The 18,102-nt window shown below is 41.8% G+C and overlaps 2 protein-coding genes across 2 annotated transcripts in view; both read right to left on the reverse strand.

Annotated features, from left to right (window-relative positions):
* The window catches only part of LOC106606985 (zinc finger protein 850-like), an 898,172-nt gene that overhangs the window by 864,346 nt on the left and 15,724 nt on the right, over nt 1-18,102 (reverse strand). The window lies entirely within an intron of this gene.
* Nucleotides 7,426-12,518, reverse strand: LOC106610900 (gastrula zinc finger protein XlCGF17.1-like). Its single transcript, XM_045711878.1, has 2 exons — nt 12,440-12,518; nt 7,426-8,388 (listed from the first exon to the last, which is right to left on the reverse strand). The coding sequence occupies exons 1-2, from the start codon at nt 12,489-12,491 to the stop codon at nt 7,427-7,429; spliced, it is 1,014 nt and encodes a 337-aa protein (XP_045567834.1). The 5' UTR covers nt 12,492-12,518; the 3' UTR covers nt 7,426.

Genomic DNA, 18,102 nt, shown 5'->3' on the forward strand with positions numbered 1-18,102 from the left:
TGTAATCCTGATAATAATGCAGATATCTCACCTCTAGTTGTTGTTTCTTCTTGTAATCCTGATAATAATGCAGATATCTCACCTCTAGTTGTTGTTTCTTCTTGTAATCCTGATAATAATGCAGATATCTCACCTCTAGTTGTTGTTTCTTCTTGTAATCCTGATAATAATGCAGATATCTCAACTCTAGTTGTTGTTTCTTCTTGTAATCCTGATAATAATGCAGATATCTCACCTCTAGTTGTTGTACTCTTCTTGTGGTTACATTTCCATTGAATTCACTGCAAATTGCAGCCCAACCCGCTTGTTCTACTGCTCAGTAGCAGCAGTGTGACTCAGTTGGTAGAGCATGGTGTTTGCGACGCCAGGGTTGTGGGTTCGATTCCCACAGGGGGCCAGTACAACAAAATGCATGAAAATGAAATTAAATGTATGCATTCACTACTGTAAGTTGCTCTGGATAAGAGTGTCTGCTAAATGACTAAAATGTAAATGTACCTTCAATAACTGGATGGTTTGACAACATTTGTTTTGGAGTGTTTTTTCATACACACTAAAGTTTTTTTGAACAAATTATTTTTGCCTCTGTAGTTGTTTCGTCTCCAGATTCACACCAGTATTGGTGTTTTCTATTCCGGGTTTTAATGAGCACCACTAGACCAGTGTAGTGTAGTGTAGTGTTAGCTAGCTACATAGTTGTCTTTGCTGTCTTTGTATCTAAGATAATTGTGTAGTTTAGAGTAATTATCGAGGTTACCTAGCCAGCTACACTTTCAAACAAAGTCAACAACGCAGCCACTGCTAGCTAGCCTACTTCACCAGCCAGCAGTACTGTATCATTTTAATCATTTTATAAGATTTTTGCAACGTAAGCTTAACTTTCTGAACATTCGAGACGTGTAGTCCACTTGTCATTCCAATCTCCTTTGCATTAGCGTAGCCTCTTCTGTAGCCTGTCAACTATGTGTCTGTCTATCCCTGTTCTCTCCTCTCTGCACAGGCCATACAAACGCTTCACACCGCGTGGCCGCTGCCACTCTAACCTGGTGGTCCCAGCGCGCACGACCCACGTGGAATTCCAGGTCTCCGGCAGCCTCTGGAACTGCCGATCTGCGGCCAACAAGGCAGAGTTCATCTCAGCCTATGCTTCCCTCCAGTCCCTCGACTTCTTGGCACTGACGGAAACATGGATTACCACAGATAACACTGCTACTCCTACTGCTCTCTCCTCGTCTGCCCATGTGTTCTCGCACACCCCGAGAGCTTCTGGTCAGCGGGGTGGTGGCACTGGGATCCTCATCTCTCCCAAGTGGACATTCTCTCTTTCTCCCCTGACCCATCTGTCTATCGCCTCCTTTGAATTCCATGCTGTCACAGTTACCAGCCCTTTCAAGCTTAACATCCTTATCATTTATCGCCCTCCAGGTTCCCTTGGAGAGTTCATCAATGAGCTTGACGCCTTGATAAGTTCCTTTCCTGAGGATGGCTCACCTCTCACAGTTCTGGGTGACTTTAACCTCCCCACGTCTACCTTTGACTCATTCCTCTCTGCCTCCTTCTTTCCACTCCTCTCCTCTTTTGACCTCACCCCCTCACCTTCCCCCCTACTCATAAGGCAGGCAATATGCTTGACCTCATCTTTACTAGATGCTGTTCTTCCACTAATCTCATTGCAACTCCCCTCCAAGTCTCCGACCACTACATTGTATCCTTTTCCCTTTCGCTCTCATCCAACACTTCTCACTCTGCCCCTACTCGGATGGTATCGCGCCGTCCCAACCTTCGCTCTCTCTCCCCCGCTACTCTCTCCTCTTCCATCCTATCATCTCTTCCCTCTGCTCAAACCTTCTCCAACCTATCTCCTGATTCTGCCTCCTCAACCCTCCTCTCCTCCCTTTCTGCATCCTTTGACTCTCTATGTCCCCTATCCTCCAGGCCGGCTCGGTCCTCCCCTCCTGCTCCGTGGCTCGACGACTCATTACGAGCTCACAGAACAGGGCTCCGGGCAGCCGAGCGGAAATGGAGGAAAACTCGCCTCCCTGCGGACCTGGCATCCTTTCACTCCCTCCTCTCTACATTTTCCTCTTCTGTCTCTGCTGCTAAAGCCACTTTCTACCACTCTAAATTCCAAGCATCTGCCTCTAACCCTAGGAAGCTCTTTGCCACCTTCTCCTCCCTCCTGAATCCTCCTCCCCCCCTCCTCCCTCTCGGCGGATGACTTCATCAACCATTTTGAAAAGAAGGTCGACGACATCCGATCCTCGTTTGCTAAGTCAAACGACACCGCTGGTCCTGCTCACACTGCCCTACCCTGTGCTTTGACCTCTTTCTCCCCTCTCTCTCCAGATGAAATCTCGCGTCTTGTGACGGCCGGCCGCCCAACAACCTGCCCGCTTGACCCTATCCCCTCCTCTCTTCTCCAGACCATTTCCGGAGACCTTCTCCCTTACCTCACCTCGCTCATCAACTCATCCTTGACCGCTGGCCCTTCCGTCTTCAAGAGAGCGAGAGTTGCACCCCTTCTGAAAAAACCTACACTCGATCCCTCCGATGTCAACAACTACAGACCAGTATCCCTTCTTTCTTTTCTCTCCAAAACTCTTGAACGTGCCGTCCTTGGCCAGCTCTCCTGCTATCTCTCTCAGAATGACCTTCTTGATCCAAATCAGTCAGGTTTCAAGACTAGTCATTCAACTGAGACTGCTCTTCTCTGTGTCACGGAGGCGCTCCACACTGCTAAAGCTAACTCTCTCTCCTCTGCTCTCATCCTTCTAGACCTATCGGCTGCCTTTGATACTGTGAACCATCAGATCCTCCTCTCCACCCTCTCCGAGTTGGGCATCTCCGGCGCGGCCCACGCTTGGATTGCGTCCTACCTGACAGGTCGCTCCTACCAGGTGGCGTGGCGAGAATCTCTCTCTGCACCACGTGCTCTCACCACTGGTGTCCCCCAGGGCTCTGTTCTAGGCCCTCTCCTATTCTCGCTATACACCAAGTCACTTGGCTCTGTCATATCCTCACATGGTCTCTCCTATCATTGCTATGCAGACGACACACAATTAATCTTCTCCTTTCCCCCTTCTGCTAACCAGGTGGCGAATCGCATCTCTGCATGTCTGGCAGACATATCAGTGTGGATGACGGATCACCACCTCAAGCTGAACCTCGGCAAGACGGAGCTGCTCTTCCTCCCGGGGAAGGACTGCCCATTCCATGATCTCGCCATCACGGTTGACAACTCCATTGTCTCCTCCTCCCAGAGTGCTAAGAACCTTGGCGTGATCCTGGACAACACCCTGTCGTTCTCAACTAACATCAAGGCAGTGACCCGTTCCTGTAGGTTCATGCTCTACAACATTCGCAGAGTACGACCCTGCCTCACACAGGAAGCGGCGCAGGTCCTAATCCAGGCACTTGTCATCTCCCGTCTGGATTACTGCAACTCGCTGTTGGCTGGGCTACCTGCCTGTGCCATTAAACCCCTACAACTCATCCAGAACGCTGCAGCCCGTCTGGTGTTCAACCTTCCCAAGTTCTCTCACGTCACCCCGCTCCTCCGCTCTCTCCACTGGCTTCCAGTTGAAGCTCGCATCCGCTACAAGACCATGGTGCTTGCCTACGGAGCTGTGAGGGGAACGGCACCTCCGTACCTTCAGGCTCTGATCAGGCCCTACACCCAAACAAGGGCACTGCGATCATCCACCTCTGGCCTGCTCGCCTCCCTACCTCTGAGGAAGTACAGTTCCCGCTCAGCCCAGTCAAAACTGTTCGCTGCTCTGGCACCCCAATGGTGTAACAAACTCCCTCACGACGCCAGGACAGCGGAGTCAATCACCACCTTCCGGAGACACCTGAAATCCCACCTCTTTAAGGAATACCTAGGATTGGATAAAGTAATCCTTCTACCCCCCCCTTAAAAAGATTTAGATGCACTATTGTAAAGTGGTTGTTCCACTGGATATCATAAGGGGAATGCACCAATTTGTAAGTCGCTCTGGATAAGAGCGTCTGCTAAATGACTTAAATGTAAATGTGTTCATACTGAACCTAATCAGGATTAACCCAGGTGTTCATACTGAACCTAATCAGGATTAACCCAGGTGTTTATACTGAACCTAATCAGGATTAACCCAGGTGTTCATACTGAACCTAATCAGGATTAACCCAGGTGTTCATACTGAACCTAATCAGGATTAACCTAGGTGTTCTCATTTAGGCTTACTTACCTGACTCCGACTAACTAAGCCTAATTTAAGCCACTTTCAGGAAATCTACTTAAATGTCCTAGTTTATCTAGTCCTGGCTTAATCTAAGCCCTGCAGAGTCTGAATGAAACCCAATGTCCAGTGGGATTGATCTGTTTGATCCAATTGTTTGTTTCAGTTTACAGTTGTTGAATCCTTTGACGTATTGTTGATTTCAAAACTTTTCAGTTTCAACAAATGCACTGGGTTGGTTGAAAAGTGATACTAAACTTACATACCATGCACAATTTTGACATAGTGGAGGATATACTGTTTTTCATACTAAGATGGACCAAGATATGTGCTCATTGGTTTTGCAAGAGGGCGGCAGGTAGCCTAGTGGTTAGAGCTGACAAGGTAAAAATATGTTGTTCTGTCCCTGAACAAGGCAGTTAACCCACTGTTCCCTGGTAGGCCGTCATTATAAATAAGAATCTGTTCTTAACTGACTTGCCTAGTTAAATAAAGGTTAAATAAAATAAAAATACAAATGAAGTCTGTTGATTGGTCAGTCATTGGGTTCCTTTGTTTTGCAATATGTTCAAATAAAGATTTATTTATACAGCACATTTCAGACATGGATGCAACGCAATGGCTTCACAGGAAAAAACAAAAATAAACAGAAATATTTACTACACAACAAACAGAAGATTAACAACTGAAAGACTAATGAGCACCCTAAGGAAAATCCATTTACTAAAATATTAACAATTGGATGCAACATCCAACCATAACGAGATGGACAAGCCAGCACAGGTGTAACACATACTGACTAACGAGGTAATTCCAATCAGTGCGTCCTACGTGCTACCGAGCTAGACGTGCTAACGGAGCTAGACGTGCTAACGAGCTAGACGTGCTAACGAGCACTACGTGCTAACAAGCTATACGTGCTAGCGTCCAACCTCAAAACATAAATGGAAAAACCAAAGCCTGTGTAACACCTTCCCCCTTAAGACAACAAATATATCCTATATTTTTGTTGGACAAGTTTGCTCACCATCAACAGAAAACAACTTCTATTTCACATTAAAATCAACTACAATGACTAGGTCTTCTACAATATAAACATGGTGTCTACTGGCTGTCAACAATTAAAAACAAGAAGAAAAAAAAACATATTTCTAAATAATAATATACAATCATATAATTTCTATAGAATCCTAAAACTCACTTGCTTCGAGAACTCTCGTCTTCCTAAAACTCACCCGCTTCTAGAACTCTCGTCTTCCTAAAACTCACTCGCTTCTAGAACTCTCGTCTTCCTAAAACACAATAGCTTCTAGAACTCTCGTCTTCCTAAAACTCACTAGCTTCTAGAACTCTCGTCGCCTTGGAACGAGCCCAAACAAAACTCACCTCCAATATGGAAAAACGTGCAGTCAAAATAAATTGTGAACCATGGCAACACAATGGCTAAACGCAAAACACAAATCTTTTTGACTGCCCACCCTTGAGACAATCAGCAACCAAGTTGTCCTTATCATGGACATGTCTGATTTCAAGAGGAAACTCCTGCAATATCTGTAGTAACTTTCCACCTCACTGTGGAGGTTCTCTCTCTTTTCAGGGTTCACTAGATAGGCATGTTGTTGGATCGGGGCCCAGTCCCCAATGTCATGCTCTAGTACATTTGGGTTGGCACATCTGAGAATGAACCCTGATATTCTAAAAGCAGGGCAACAATGTCAATATAATTGTACAAAACAATTTTCAGTTGGTTGCATCAATAATAATCATTACTAAATGTTACATGAAATGTAAATACGAAATATTTGGTTGCATAGTCTTATTTTCAACGTCTTTTCAATGACATTTTGCTAAGTGGGATATCCCCAATGTCAAAACACAGTTTTGAGACAGTTTGTGATATATTGAAAACCTAAACATAAAATGTGCTATATACACAAACATCTGCCACAATAATCATATTACGTGTATTTTTTTAAACAAGCTCCTTATAAATTGCACCAGAAACACTGTTGTTTTGACAAGTAGCAATAAATCACTGATATCGATTAGGGGGGAAATCAGGTTGTACGTGATGTTGAAACTAACACAACACATGGAAATGGGAGATATCTTTTATCTCACTGGTTAGAGGACAACCTGCAGAAGACAGTCAGCTACATTGGAATGATGCATTTAAATTTAGGGGTCGCTAAACAAAGGAACACAACACTTATTTGTCATAACTCATCGATATCATGTTGAAATCAATTGTGCCGAGATGAGGTTGCACATCCTGTTAAAACTAACAGCTCAAAAACCACACAGAATCTGGGAATAATGTAAACATCACTGGTTAGAGTACAACTTGTAGAAAACAGCTAGCTACATTTGAAGTGTTGCATTTTGATTCAAGTGGGGCGCCAATGTGGTAAGTGTAACACAGCTCTTTTTTTGTTAGTCACTTTCTGTTAAATCACATAAATAGTAACTCTTCCATTTCAGAGCCTGGATTTTCCCCCTGAGGCTAATATCCATATCTTGTAATGAAAATCATTTAGGGTTCCACATTGTGACATCATTAAAATACTCCTACTACAATGTTAAAACATTCTACATTGTGACATTATTTCATTGATATCATGAAACAACTCCTTCATATATGTATTTTCTGATATTTGATCTGAGATCTTTTATAAGATTATCTCTCTGGTCACAGCTAAGAGGCTTCTCTCATGTGTGTGTTCTCTGTGTTGTACCAGGCTGTTTGACTGAGTAAAACTCTTCCCACACTGATCACAGCTAAAATACTTCTCTCCTGTGTGGGTTCTCTGGTGTATTGTCAGAAGGCTCGATGAAACAAAACTTTTCCCACATTGATCACAGCTAAAATACTTATCTCCTGTGTATGTTCTCTGGTGTACTGTCAGATCGCCAGATTGAACAAAACATTTCCCACATTGAGTACAGCAATAATGTTTCTCTCTTGTGTGCGTTCTCTGGTGTCTCTTCAGATGGCTAGATGTAAAAAAAAAAATCCCCCATTGATCACAGCTATAGGGTTTCTCTCCTGTGTGTATTCTCTGGCGTGATATCAGGCTGGTTGAATGACTAAAACTATTCCCACATTGAGTACAGCTATAAGATTTCTCGCCTGTGTATGTTCTCTGGTGTGATATGTTGCTTAGCTGAGTAAAACTCTTCCCACATTGACCACAGCTATAAGATTTCTCTCATGTGTGTATTCTCTGGTGTATTGTCAGATCGCCAGATGAAACAAAACTCTTCCCACATTGATTACAGCTATAAGATATCTCTCCTGTGTGTGTTCTCTGGTGTCGAGTCAGACTGCTAGACCTAGTAAAAATATTCCCACATTGATCACAGCTAAAGGGTTTCTCACCTGTGTGTGTCCTCTGGTGTGATATCATGGTGCTTTGCTGAGTAAAACTCTTCCCACATTGATCACAGCTATAAGGTTTCTCTCCTGTGTGTGTTCTCTGGTGTACTTTCAGATCGCCAGATGAAACAAAACTCTTCCCACATTGATTACAGCTATAAGGTTTCTCTCCTGTGTGTGTTCTCTGGTGTCGAGTCAGACTGCTAGACATAGTAAAAATATCCCCACATTGATCACAGCTATAGGGTTTCTCGCCTGTGTGTATCCTCTGGTGTGATATCATGGTGCTTAGCTGAGTAAAACTCTTCCCACATTGACCACAGCTATAAGGTTTCTCTCCCGTGTGTGTTCTCTGGTGTCGAATCAGAATTGTAGAAGTAGTAAAAATCTTCCCACATTGATCACAGCTATAGGGTTTCTCGCCTGTGTGTGTTCTCTGGTGTGATATCATGGTGCTTTGCTGAGTAAAACTCTTCCCACATTGAGTACAGCTAAAAGGTTTCTCTCCTGTGTGGATTCTCTGGTGTCCTGTCAGAATGCTAGATGTAACAAAACTCATCCCACATTGATCACAGCTATAAGGTTTCTCTTCTGTGTGGATTCTCTGATGAATTTTAATGCCTGATGAGGAGGTGAATCTCTTCCCACAGTCAGAGCAGCTGTGAGTTCTCTTCCCTGTGGATCGCTGCAGGTGTTTCTTGATGTGTTCTGATCTGGAGAGACTCTTCTCTGCCTCTTCAGCATCATGAGGTTGTTGAGGCTCAGCAGAGGATCCACGGTAGTCTGGTATCTCTCCTGTGTGAACAAAAAAGTCAGACAGATGGTTAAAGGCCCACAACAGCTGAATCCACTGTAAAAGGTGATGCTAACAGCGGAGCCATGATGTACAACAACTGACGTCTGTAATGAATGTTACAATTATTTAATTTCTTAAAATGAGCAAGAATAGTCATATTTAGTCTTGTTTTCACATTAGTAGTAAAACTGATGATTGTAGGCTAGAAATCAATTATTAAAGTTGTTGAACTCCTAAGCAGTGTGCCAGACGACTTTTGGTCTCCAATATAGGCCCCTTTCTGTGTTTGCTATAATTGCGGCACGACGGCAAAGCACACACAATTTAGTTGCAGAAACTCCTCCCTTCTAATGAGGAAACAGCAGGTTATGGATGTAGAATATCTGGTAATGAGGAAACCACTAGTTATGGATGTAGTATATCTGGTAATGAGGAAACCACTAGTTATGGATGTAGTATATCTGGTAATGAGGAAACCACTAGTTATGGATGTAGTATATCTGGTAATGAGGAAACCACTAGTTATGGATGTAGAATATCTGGTAATGAGGAAACCACTAGTTATGGATGTAGTATATCTGGTAATGAGGAAACCACAAGTTATGGATGTAGTATATCTGGTAATGAGGAAACCACTAGTTATGGATGTAGTATATCTGCCAGGAGAGAAAAATGGTGAGCAAAGATTTTAGTTTTTCACGATGTATTCTGAATATTACAGCACAAGATCAGGAGTGCTACTCAAGGAAACTCACATTAAGCTCTGTGTCTATTCACGGACTAACGAGACCCTACTGTAAATCAAGCAGACAATAACACATTATAAACATCAATTTGTTAGGGATGTTGGATCCAACGTGGAGCACAGCATAACTGTCTTTACCAGAATAATGAATGAAGAAGCACTTTGGTTGTTGTTGCATGTCGTGATGTTTGTCATGTGACTGTCATTCAGAAAATGATTTCCTGGATCAGCTGATGATAGTTGAACATGTGACTGTAACTAAACAGCTACAGTATTAAGTATTATGTGTAATTATTGAAGAACCGCGTTAATGACAGTATCCATTTGGGTGTTGTCAATAAAGTTAAGATGACTCTTGGTTAGAACCATTGGATTTTGCAAACTCTGAAATGATTTAGGATTTCTGTGCCCATGAAAACTGTTTTCCCAGCGTAACATAAGGAGACAGTAAATGTTACGTAGTTAGAGAGCATTTCAGAGATCTGAATACAAAAAACTGTCTGACAGCAAGATCCAGTATTTAAGTTGATGTTCATCATATGACAAGCTTAACGTTATGACTATAACTACTGTTCCCTGAAGGAGGGAAACTAGGTACAACATACTATTAAATCCGCACCTCGCTGGAAGCCCCGCCTTCTACAGGTGATGCGCGTGAGGCTCGGATTTATTCCTTAAATTTAATACCGCTCTTCACCGACCCAGGAAGGGGCGGGGCCAAACAGGTGTTGTACCTCGTTTCCCTCCTTCAGGGAAGAGTAATTATAGTCAAAGTTACATTTGGGGATGTCTGATAGTATTTCTGATTGTCTTAACACACCACCACTAATGAGTTGGAGTGTTTACATTTTTGGGCTTTATGTAGGTCATTTTAAACTTAGCAATGGAAATAAAAATGTATATTTATAATTTTCATTTAAATAGAACGTAGATTAACCACAGAGAATGATGTTGAGATACAAAGACAATTATAATTATTAATACTATTATAAATTAAATGAAACTGTTCCAGTAAAATGTGAATATGAAAATCATAACTGGCACCAGATCAGTAGAAATGGTCAGATAAATTGGCACCAAATGGAAAAGCTTGCTGACTGCTGGTGTAGCCTATTACCAGAAACTATAGGAGCATAACGACTGCTGGTGTAGTCTATTACCAGAAACTATAGGAGCATAACGACTGCTGGTGTAGCCTATTACCAGAAACTATAGGAGCACAACGACTGCTGGTGTAGCCTATTACCAGAAACTATAGGAGCACAACGACTGCTGGTGTAGCCTATTACCAGAAACTATAGGAGCATAACGACTGCTGGTGTAGTCTATTACCAGAAACTATAGGAGCATAACGACTGCTGGTGTAGCCTATTACCAGAAACTATAAGAGCATAACGACTGCTGGTGTAGCCTATTACCAGAAACTATAGGAGCATAACGACTGCTGGTGTAGTCTATTACCAGAAACTATAGGAACATAACGACTGCTGGTGTAGCCTATTACCAGAAACTTTAGGAGCATAACGACTGCTGGTGTAGCCTATTACCAGAAACTTTAGGAGCATAACGACTGCTGGTGTAGTCTATTACCAGAAACTATAGGAGCATAACATCAGAATTTACGAAGGCAAGCAGCAGCGGGAGGAGAAGGCTATAAGGAAGAGTTTTTTTTCTGATGGTTAGGCTATCTTGTTTCAGAGGGGTGTCATCAATAGCCCATATTGACAAAGTGAAAACAGGTAAAAAAACAGAAATACCTTATTTACTGAAGTATTCAGACCCTTTGCTATGAGACTCGAAATTGCTTTCAGGTGCATCTTGTTTCCATTAATCATCCTTGAGATGTATCTACAAGTTGTTCGGAGTCCACCTGTGGTAAATTCAATTGATTGGATATGATTTGGAAGGCACACACCTGTCTATATAACGTCCCAGAGTTGACAGTGCATGTCAGAGCATAAACCAAGCCATGAGGTCGAAGGAACTGTCCGTAGAGCTCCAGGACAAGCTTGTGTTGAGGCACAGATCTGGGGAAGGGTACCAAAAACAAAATCTGCAGCATTGAAGGTCCCCAAGAACACAGTGACCTCCATCATTCTTAAATGGAATACTCTTCTTAGAGCTGGTCACCCGGCCAAACTGAGCGACTGGGGGAAAAGGGCCTTGGTCAGGGAGGTGACCACAAACCTGATGGTCACTCTGACAGAGCTCCAAAGTTCCTCTGTGGAGATGGGAGAACCTTCCAGAAGGACAACCATATCTGCAGCACTCCAACAATCAGACCTTTATGGTAGTGGCCAGACAGAAGCCACTCCTCAGTATAAAGCATATGACAGCCTGCTTGGAGTTTGACAAAAGGCACCTTAAGGACTCTAAGACCATGAGAAACAAGATTCTCTGGCTTGATGAAACCAAGATTTAACTCATTGGCCTGAATGCAAAGAGTCAGGTCTGGAGGAAACCTGGCACCATCCCTACGGTGAAGCATGGTGGTGGCAGCATCATGCTGTGAGGATGTTTTTCAGCAGCAGGGACTGGGAGACTAGTCCGGAAAGTATTATGTGAAATTATTTTGATGTGATATTTAAATATTGTGTGAAATTATTCTGAATTGATATGAAACTACAGCAATTTATGTTTCTAGAAACGTATTGCAATTGAGAATCGATTCACATTTAGATGGAATATTTGACTATTTTAGCTGCCAGAGCCAGTCTACCTCTGAAAATAACATACAGTCCTTGGACCTTGAGGAGTAACGGGGGCAGCAATCAGCAGTAGAAACAATAACAAAGCGTACTCCCTGCCCGTTTCGGTAAAAAGCTGAGGGATGGGACTGGAGAAATGTAACCATCCATGATATCAACATTATAGTTTTAACCATGTTTTGAGGATATACAGTGTTTGTTTATATTTACTGACAAACATTGGAGTAAAAAAAAGCTTATATTTTGGGTTCTGATGGGGTACAACAGTTGAACTAAGCTCATGAGGCATTTATAAGTGATTTCTTCAAGAAACAATGGGTACATATCATTAATGTATAAGTCCCTAAATGGATGTAACAACTGCTGATTGCCCCTTTAAGAGAACATCTTGGGCTAATCTAATAGGAGATATTGAGGACTACAGTATTTCAGCCATTGTCATTGGATGCATTTGATCAATTGTTAACGTTTTGTTGATGGTCCACTCTTGATGTTCTACACGTTACAGTGTAGCTTCAGCCATTCCTACAGAACAACATTAAAGTGTAGAACCCCTTTACTGCATATTGGTTCAACGACTGCAGAGACGGTACTTACTGGTGTTAAACAGATCTCCAACCTCCTCTTCTTCCTCCAATGTGACAGTCATCTCCCCCTCCTCCTCTTTCACTCCAAAAACTGCATCCTCCTCCTCCTCTTCTTTTACTGTAACATCCTCCTCCTCTTTCCCTCTGAACGCGTCTTCCTCTTCTTTCACTGTAACGTCTTTCTCTTCTTCTTTCACTGTAACAGCTTCACCCTCTACTTGTCTTTGTGGTGTGACATCCTCTTCCTCCTCTTTCACTAGAGCTTCTTTCTCCATCCAGCAGACCTCCGCTTCTTTAGCAGGAGGAGAGTAACTTAGTGAACTCATGGTCGGAGATGTTAGCTAGCTAGCATTAGCGACTAGCCTAGTTCTAAGCTAACTTAGCAAACCAGCTAGCTGACAAACAACGTAAATATATAATTAAATGGGCCAACAAGTACATACGACAGAAGTGTGTTTAATACACAGCGACTACTATACACCAAAACAGTGTAAAGAGCGTGAATGTTGTAGCTATGTTTGCTAGAAAGCTACCGAGGTGTCTGACTAGCTGTTGTTGTTGAAGGAGCGTCCCGTCCACTAGATTATACGTCACACTGGCAGCATCGCCTGAACCTAAAAGACGCACATCGCCATCTGCTGACTGGAGTGGGCAACGCAGTTGAGGAACCAAACGTTTATTTTTCATTTATTTCATAAAATATTAATATTACATTAAGTCGTTCAAAGAGAAGCATGTGTTGATTGATTTGTGTTTAATGAGTGAAAATTTAAAACAAACTTTACACCCACTACATATTTGCATTGAACCATACTTCTGACGTGGATCATTTTGACCCCAGAGGCATATATTTTATCATAGCCAAAATGTGGTTTATTAAATTCTTCCAAATTTTCATGACTTTGTCAATCAACTTGTTCTTAAGAAATCTATATCATGGTTTAGTGTTTCTGTATCAATATGGACTTTTAACAAATTCAAATCCTTTGGAGTCATTTTGACTCCAGCCAAAAGCATCTTTGATAAATAGGACGTTTATTTCAAATCAAAATCACATTTTATTGGTCACATACACGTGTTTAGCAGATGTTATTGTGGGTGTAGTGAAATGCTTGTGTTTCTAGCTCCGACAGTGCAGTAATATCTAATAAGTAATTTCTAACAATTTCACAACATATACCCAATACACACAAATCTAAGTATTTGAATCTAGGTTTCTCTGTAGACATGATCCATCCCACCAGAGGGTGGAGGGGCTCCTGTAACAGTGGTTTTAACCAGATAGACACCTGCAGACACACAGTATAGTGCCTCCCATGTACTCTCCTAAGATTGGACTCTTCTATACCACGTATCACATGACTGTGTACAAAACTGCAAGGGGTATACAGTGCATTCATTAAGTATTCAGACCCCTTCACTTTTTAAACATTTAGTTACATTACAGCCTTATTCTAAAGTTGAATAATTTTATAATTGAATAATCAATACCCCATAATGACATCACAATAACCCATAATGACAAAACAAAATCATTTAAAAAAAACATTTTTACAAATGTATTTACTTAAGTATTCAGACCCTTTGCTATGAGACTCGAAATTGAGCTCAGATGCATCCTGATTCAATTGATCTTCCTTGAAATGTTTCTACAACTTGGAGTCCATTTGTGGTAAATTCAAAATTTAATGATTTGGAAAGGCACACAACTGTCTATATAAGATCCCACAGTTGACAGTGCATGTCAGAACAAAAACTGAGCCATGAGGTCAAAGGAATTGTCCATATTGCTCTGAGACAGGATTGTGTCGAGGCACAGATCTGGGGAAGGGTACCAAAAAATGTCTTCAGCATTGAAGGTCCCCAAGAACACACTGGCCTCCATCATTCTTAAATGGAAGAAGTTTGGAACCACCAAGACTCTTCCTAGAGCCGGCCGCCCGGCCAAACTGAGAAATTGTGGGAGAAGGGCCTTGGTCAGGGAGGTGAACAAGAACCTGATGTTCACTCTGACAGAGCTCCAGAGTTCCTCTGTGGAGATGGGACAACCTTCCAGAAGGACAACCATCTCTGCAGCACTCCAGCAATCAGGCCTTAATGTATCAATGATTAAATTGTCAAAATGTATTTCAATGGACAATTCAGTGAACTGTTCTGTGAAAGGTGTCAGCTAGAGATGACATGCAGGAGCTTGCAGGGATTTGTAGTCTTGCATGTCATCTACTTTGATGCTAATTAGCATTTTAGAATCCGAGAGTAAAGAGACACAAATATATTGATACAAGTATTTGTATTGATTATGGATCCCCATTAGTTCCTGCCAAGGCAGCAACTAGTCTTCCTGGGGTTTATTATGGATCCCCATTAGTTCCTGCCAAGGCAGCAGCTACTCTTCCTGGGGTTTATTATGGATCCCCATTAGTTCCTGTCAAGGCAGCAGCTACTCTTCTTGGGGTTTATTAAGGATACCCATTAGTTCCTGCCAAGGCAGCAGCTACTCTTCCTGGGGTTTATTATGGATCCCCATTAGTTCCTGCCGAGTATGGTTAGGGAGCGTGCCAGCCTGTCTGAACCGCCCCTTTCAAGCAAAAGGTATAAATGATGGGTTATGAATTAACAGGTATAAATGATGGGTTATGAACTAACAGGTATAAATGATGGGTTATGAATTAACACATCCCCTCCAGGCATTTCAATACATTCAGGACTTCTTATAGTGAGCATAACATGACAATACATGACATCTATGTAGTTGAATATTCTTTTGGACTAACAGTCTAACAGTTTGAAGGACACAACTCATGTTATTCTGGTTAAACAGAGAGAGACTAGTTGATTAAGGAGTGGGGATTTTTTGACAATTATGAAATAATATGTCATGTTTTACTCGTACCTCAGCCAGCATTGTGAATGGTTAGGAAATAATATGTCATGTTTTACTCGTACCTCAGCCAGCATTGTGAATGGTTAGGAAATAATATTTCATGTTTTACTCGTACCTCAGACAGCATTGTGAATGGTTAGGAAATAATATGTCATGTTTTACTCGTACCTCAGCCAGCATTGTGAATGGTTAGGAAATAATATGTCATGTTTTACTCGTACCTCAGCCAGCATTGTGAATGGTTAGGAAATAATATGTCATGTTTTACTCGTACCTCAGCCAGCATTGTGAATGGTTAGGAAATAATATGTCATGTTTTACTCGTACCTCAGCCAGCATTGTGAATGGTGTCTGAGGCGGTGACAGGCCACGGCAGTAAATCTAATACTTATGTGGTTTTAGTCATTCATGAAAGGTCTGTGTTGGTTAGAAGTTACATCTCTGGCCATGCTGGCAGGGTCTGAATCAAACCCAATGTCCAGTGGGATTGATCTGTTTGATCCATTCGTTTGTTTCAGTTTCCAGTAGTTGAATCCTTTGACGTATTGTTGATTTCAACATTTTTCATTTTCTACAAATTAACTGGGTTGGTTGAAAAGTGATACTAAACTTACATACCATGCACTATTTTGACATAGTGGAAGATATACTGTTTTTCATACTAAGATGGACCAAGATATGTGTTACTTTTGCACATATTTGTTCATTGGTTTAGTAAGAGTCTGTTGATTGGTCAGTCATTGGGTTCATTTGTTTTACAATATGTTAAAATCAAATCAAGCTTTATTTATACAGCACATTTCTGACATGGATGCAACACAATGGCTTCACAGGAAAAAAATGTATAAAAAACAATGAAAATAAACAGAAATATTTACTACACAACAAACATAAGAGGATACAAAACAGAATAATAACTGAAAGACTAATGAACATTCTAAGGAAAATTAATTGATTAAAATTGTAACAATTGGATGCAACATCCAACCCTAACGAGATGAACAAGCCAGCACAGGTGTAACACATACTGACTAACGCGGTGATACCAATTGGTTCTCCCTACATGCTAACGAGCTAACGGGCTAGACGTGCTGTGGTGGGAATTCTACCCATAATCAATAATGAGGAGAGGCTAAATTAATAATCAATCAAGGTTTTACTTTTATTAAAAGACTTGTTATAACAAGGAGGCTTCTGGGTTATATACTATCTCAGGATAGGTGCAACTTCAGAGACGACGTACAATGGTTCCAAACACAAACCCCACACATCCTGTGCCAGACCTTGGGCCCCAAATACAATCTCCCCCTAGGAGGAGGTGACTGATGCACAGACACTGTGGAGACAAGTGATTGGTTCCCCATTACTCACGCCATCCCTTCACATGGTTTGTAATAAACACACAGTTCACATGGAAACAATGTTTCCTTCTGATCTCCTTTGCCTCCCTGCTGATATTCTGCCTAGCAACAGGGACATGTGATAGATGCTGATATTCTGCCTAGCAACAGGGACATGTGATCGATAAGCCTGACTTCTCCCCTCTCTGGACCCAAGGTGACTGAGGCCCATTTGAGGGAGGAAGTGCAGCTGCCAACACCAGAGTCAGAAAGGAGACATTCTAATAGCAAGAGGTCAATAGTTCATATCAGTATATTCTGCAGATAAGACATCTTAATTATCTATGTTACTTAGCTAATTCTGATTTCTCCACCACAATCTTACCCCAGAAACAGGCTCCAAAACAATAGCTGTGTTACTGGTGTGCAGGATATAACCTTTACTCTGTGGAGGATCAAGAGGAACCAGTCAGGTTCTGTCATATTCTTGGCTGAGTGTCCGAACATCATGGGTTCATTCTACACACCCAGAACAGTTAGAACATCATGGGTTCATTCTACACACCCAGAACAGTTAGAACATCATGGGTTCATTCTACACACCCAGAACAGTTAGAACATCATGGGTTCATTCTACACACCCAGAACAGTTAGAACATCATGGGTTCATTCTACACACCCAGAACAGTTAGAACATCATGGGTTCATTCTACACACCCAGAACAGTTAGAACATCATGGGTTCATTCTACACACCCAGAACAGTTAGAACATCATGGGTTCATTCTACACACCCAGAACAGTTAGAACATCATGGGTTCATTCTACACACCCACAACAGTTAGAACATCATGGGTTCATTCTACACACCCAGAACAGTTAGAACATCATGGGTTCATTCTACACACCCAGAACAGTTAGAACATCATGGGTTCATTCTACACACCCAGAACAGTTAGAACATCATGGGTTCATTCTACACACCCAGAACAGTTAGAACATCATGGGTTCATTCTACACACCCAGAACAGTTAGAACATCATGGGTTCATTCTACACACCCAGAACAGTTAGAACATCATGGGTTCATTCTACACACCCAGAACAGTTAGAACATCATGGGTTCATTCTACACACCCAGAACAGTTAGAACAGGCCTCTATCAACACACTTTTCTGTGTTATATAAGTTAGTTTCTTTAACAATTTCAAGCCCAATGCCTTCGGCGTAAAGAATTATATTTTACTACACAAGCATTAGTAAGGTTAAACACAAATTTCCCTCACAGTGCTAACGAGCTATACGGGCTAAAGTCCAACCTCAAAACATAAATGGAAAAACCAAAGCCTGTAACACCTTCTCCCTTAAGACAACAAATAGGATATATATTTTTGTTGGACAAGTTCTCACCACCAATAGAAAAAAAATTCCATTTCATATTAAAATCAACT

The sequence above is a fragment of the Salmo salar genome, chromosome ssa02 (assembly GCF_905237065.1).
Source record: "Salmo salar chromosome ssa02, Ssal_v3.1, whole genome shotgun sequence".
Taxonomy (NCBI): domain Eukaryota; kingdom Metazoa; phylum Chordata; class Actinopteri; order Salmoniformes; family Salmonidae; genus Salmo; species Salmo salar.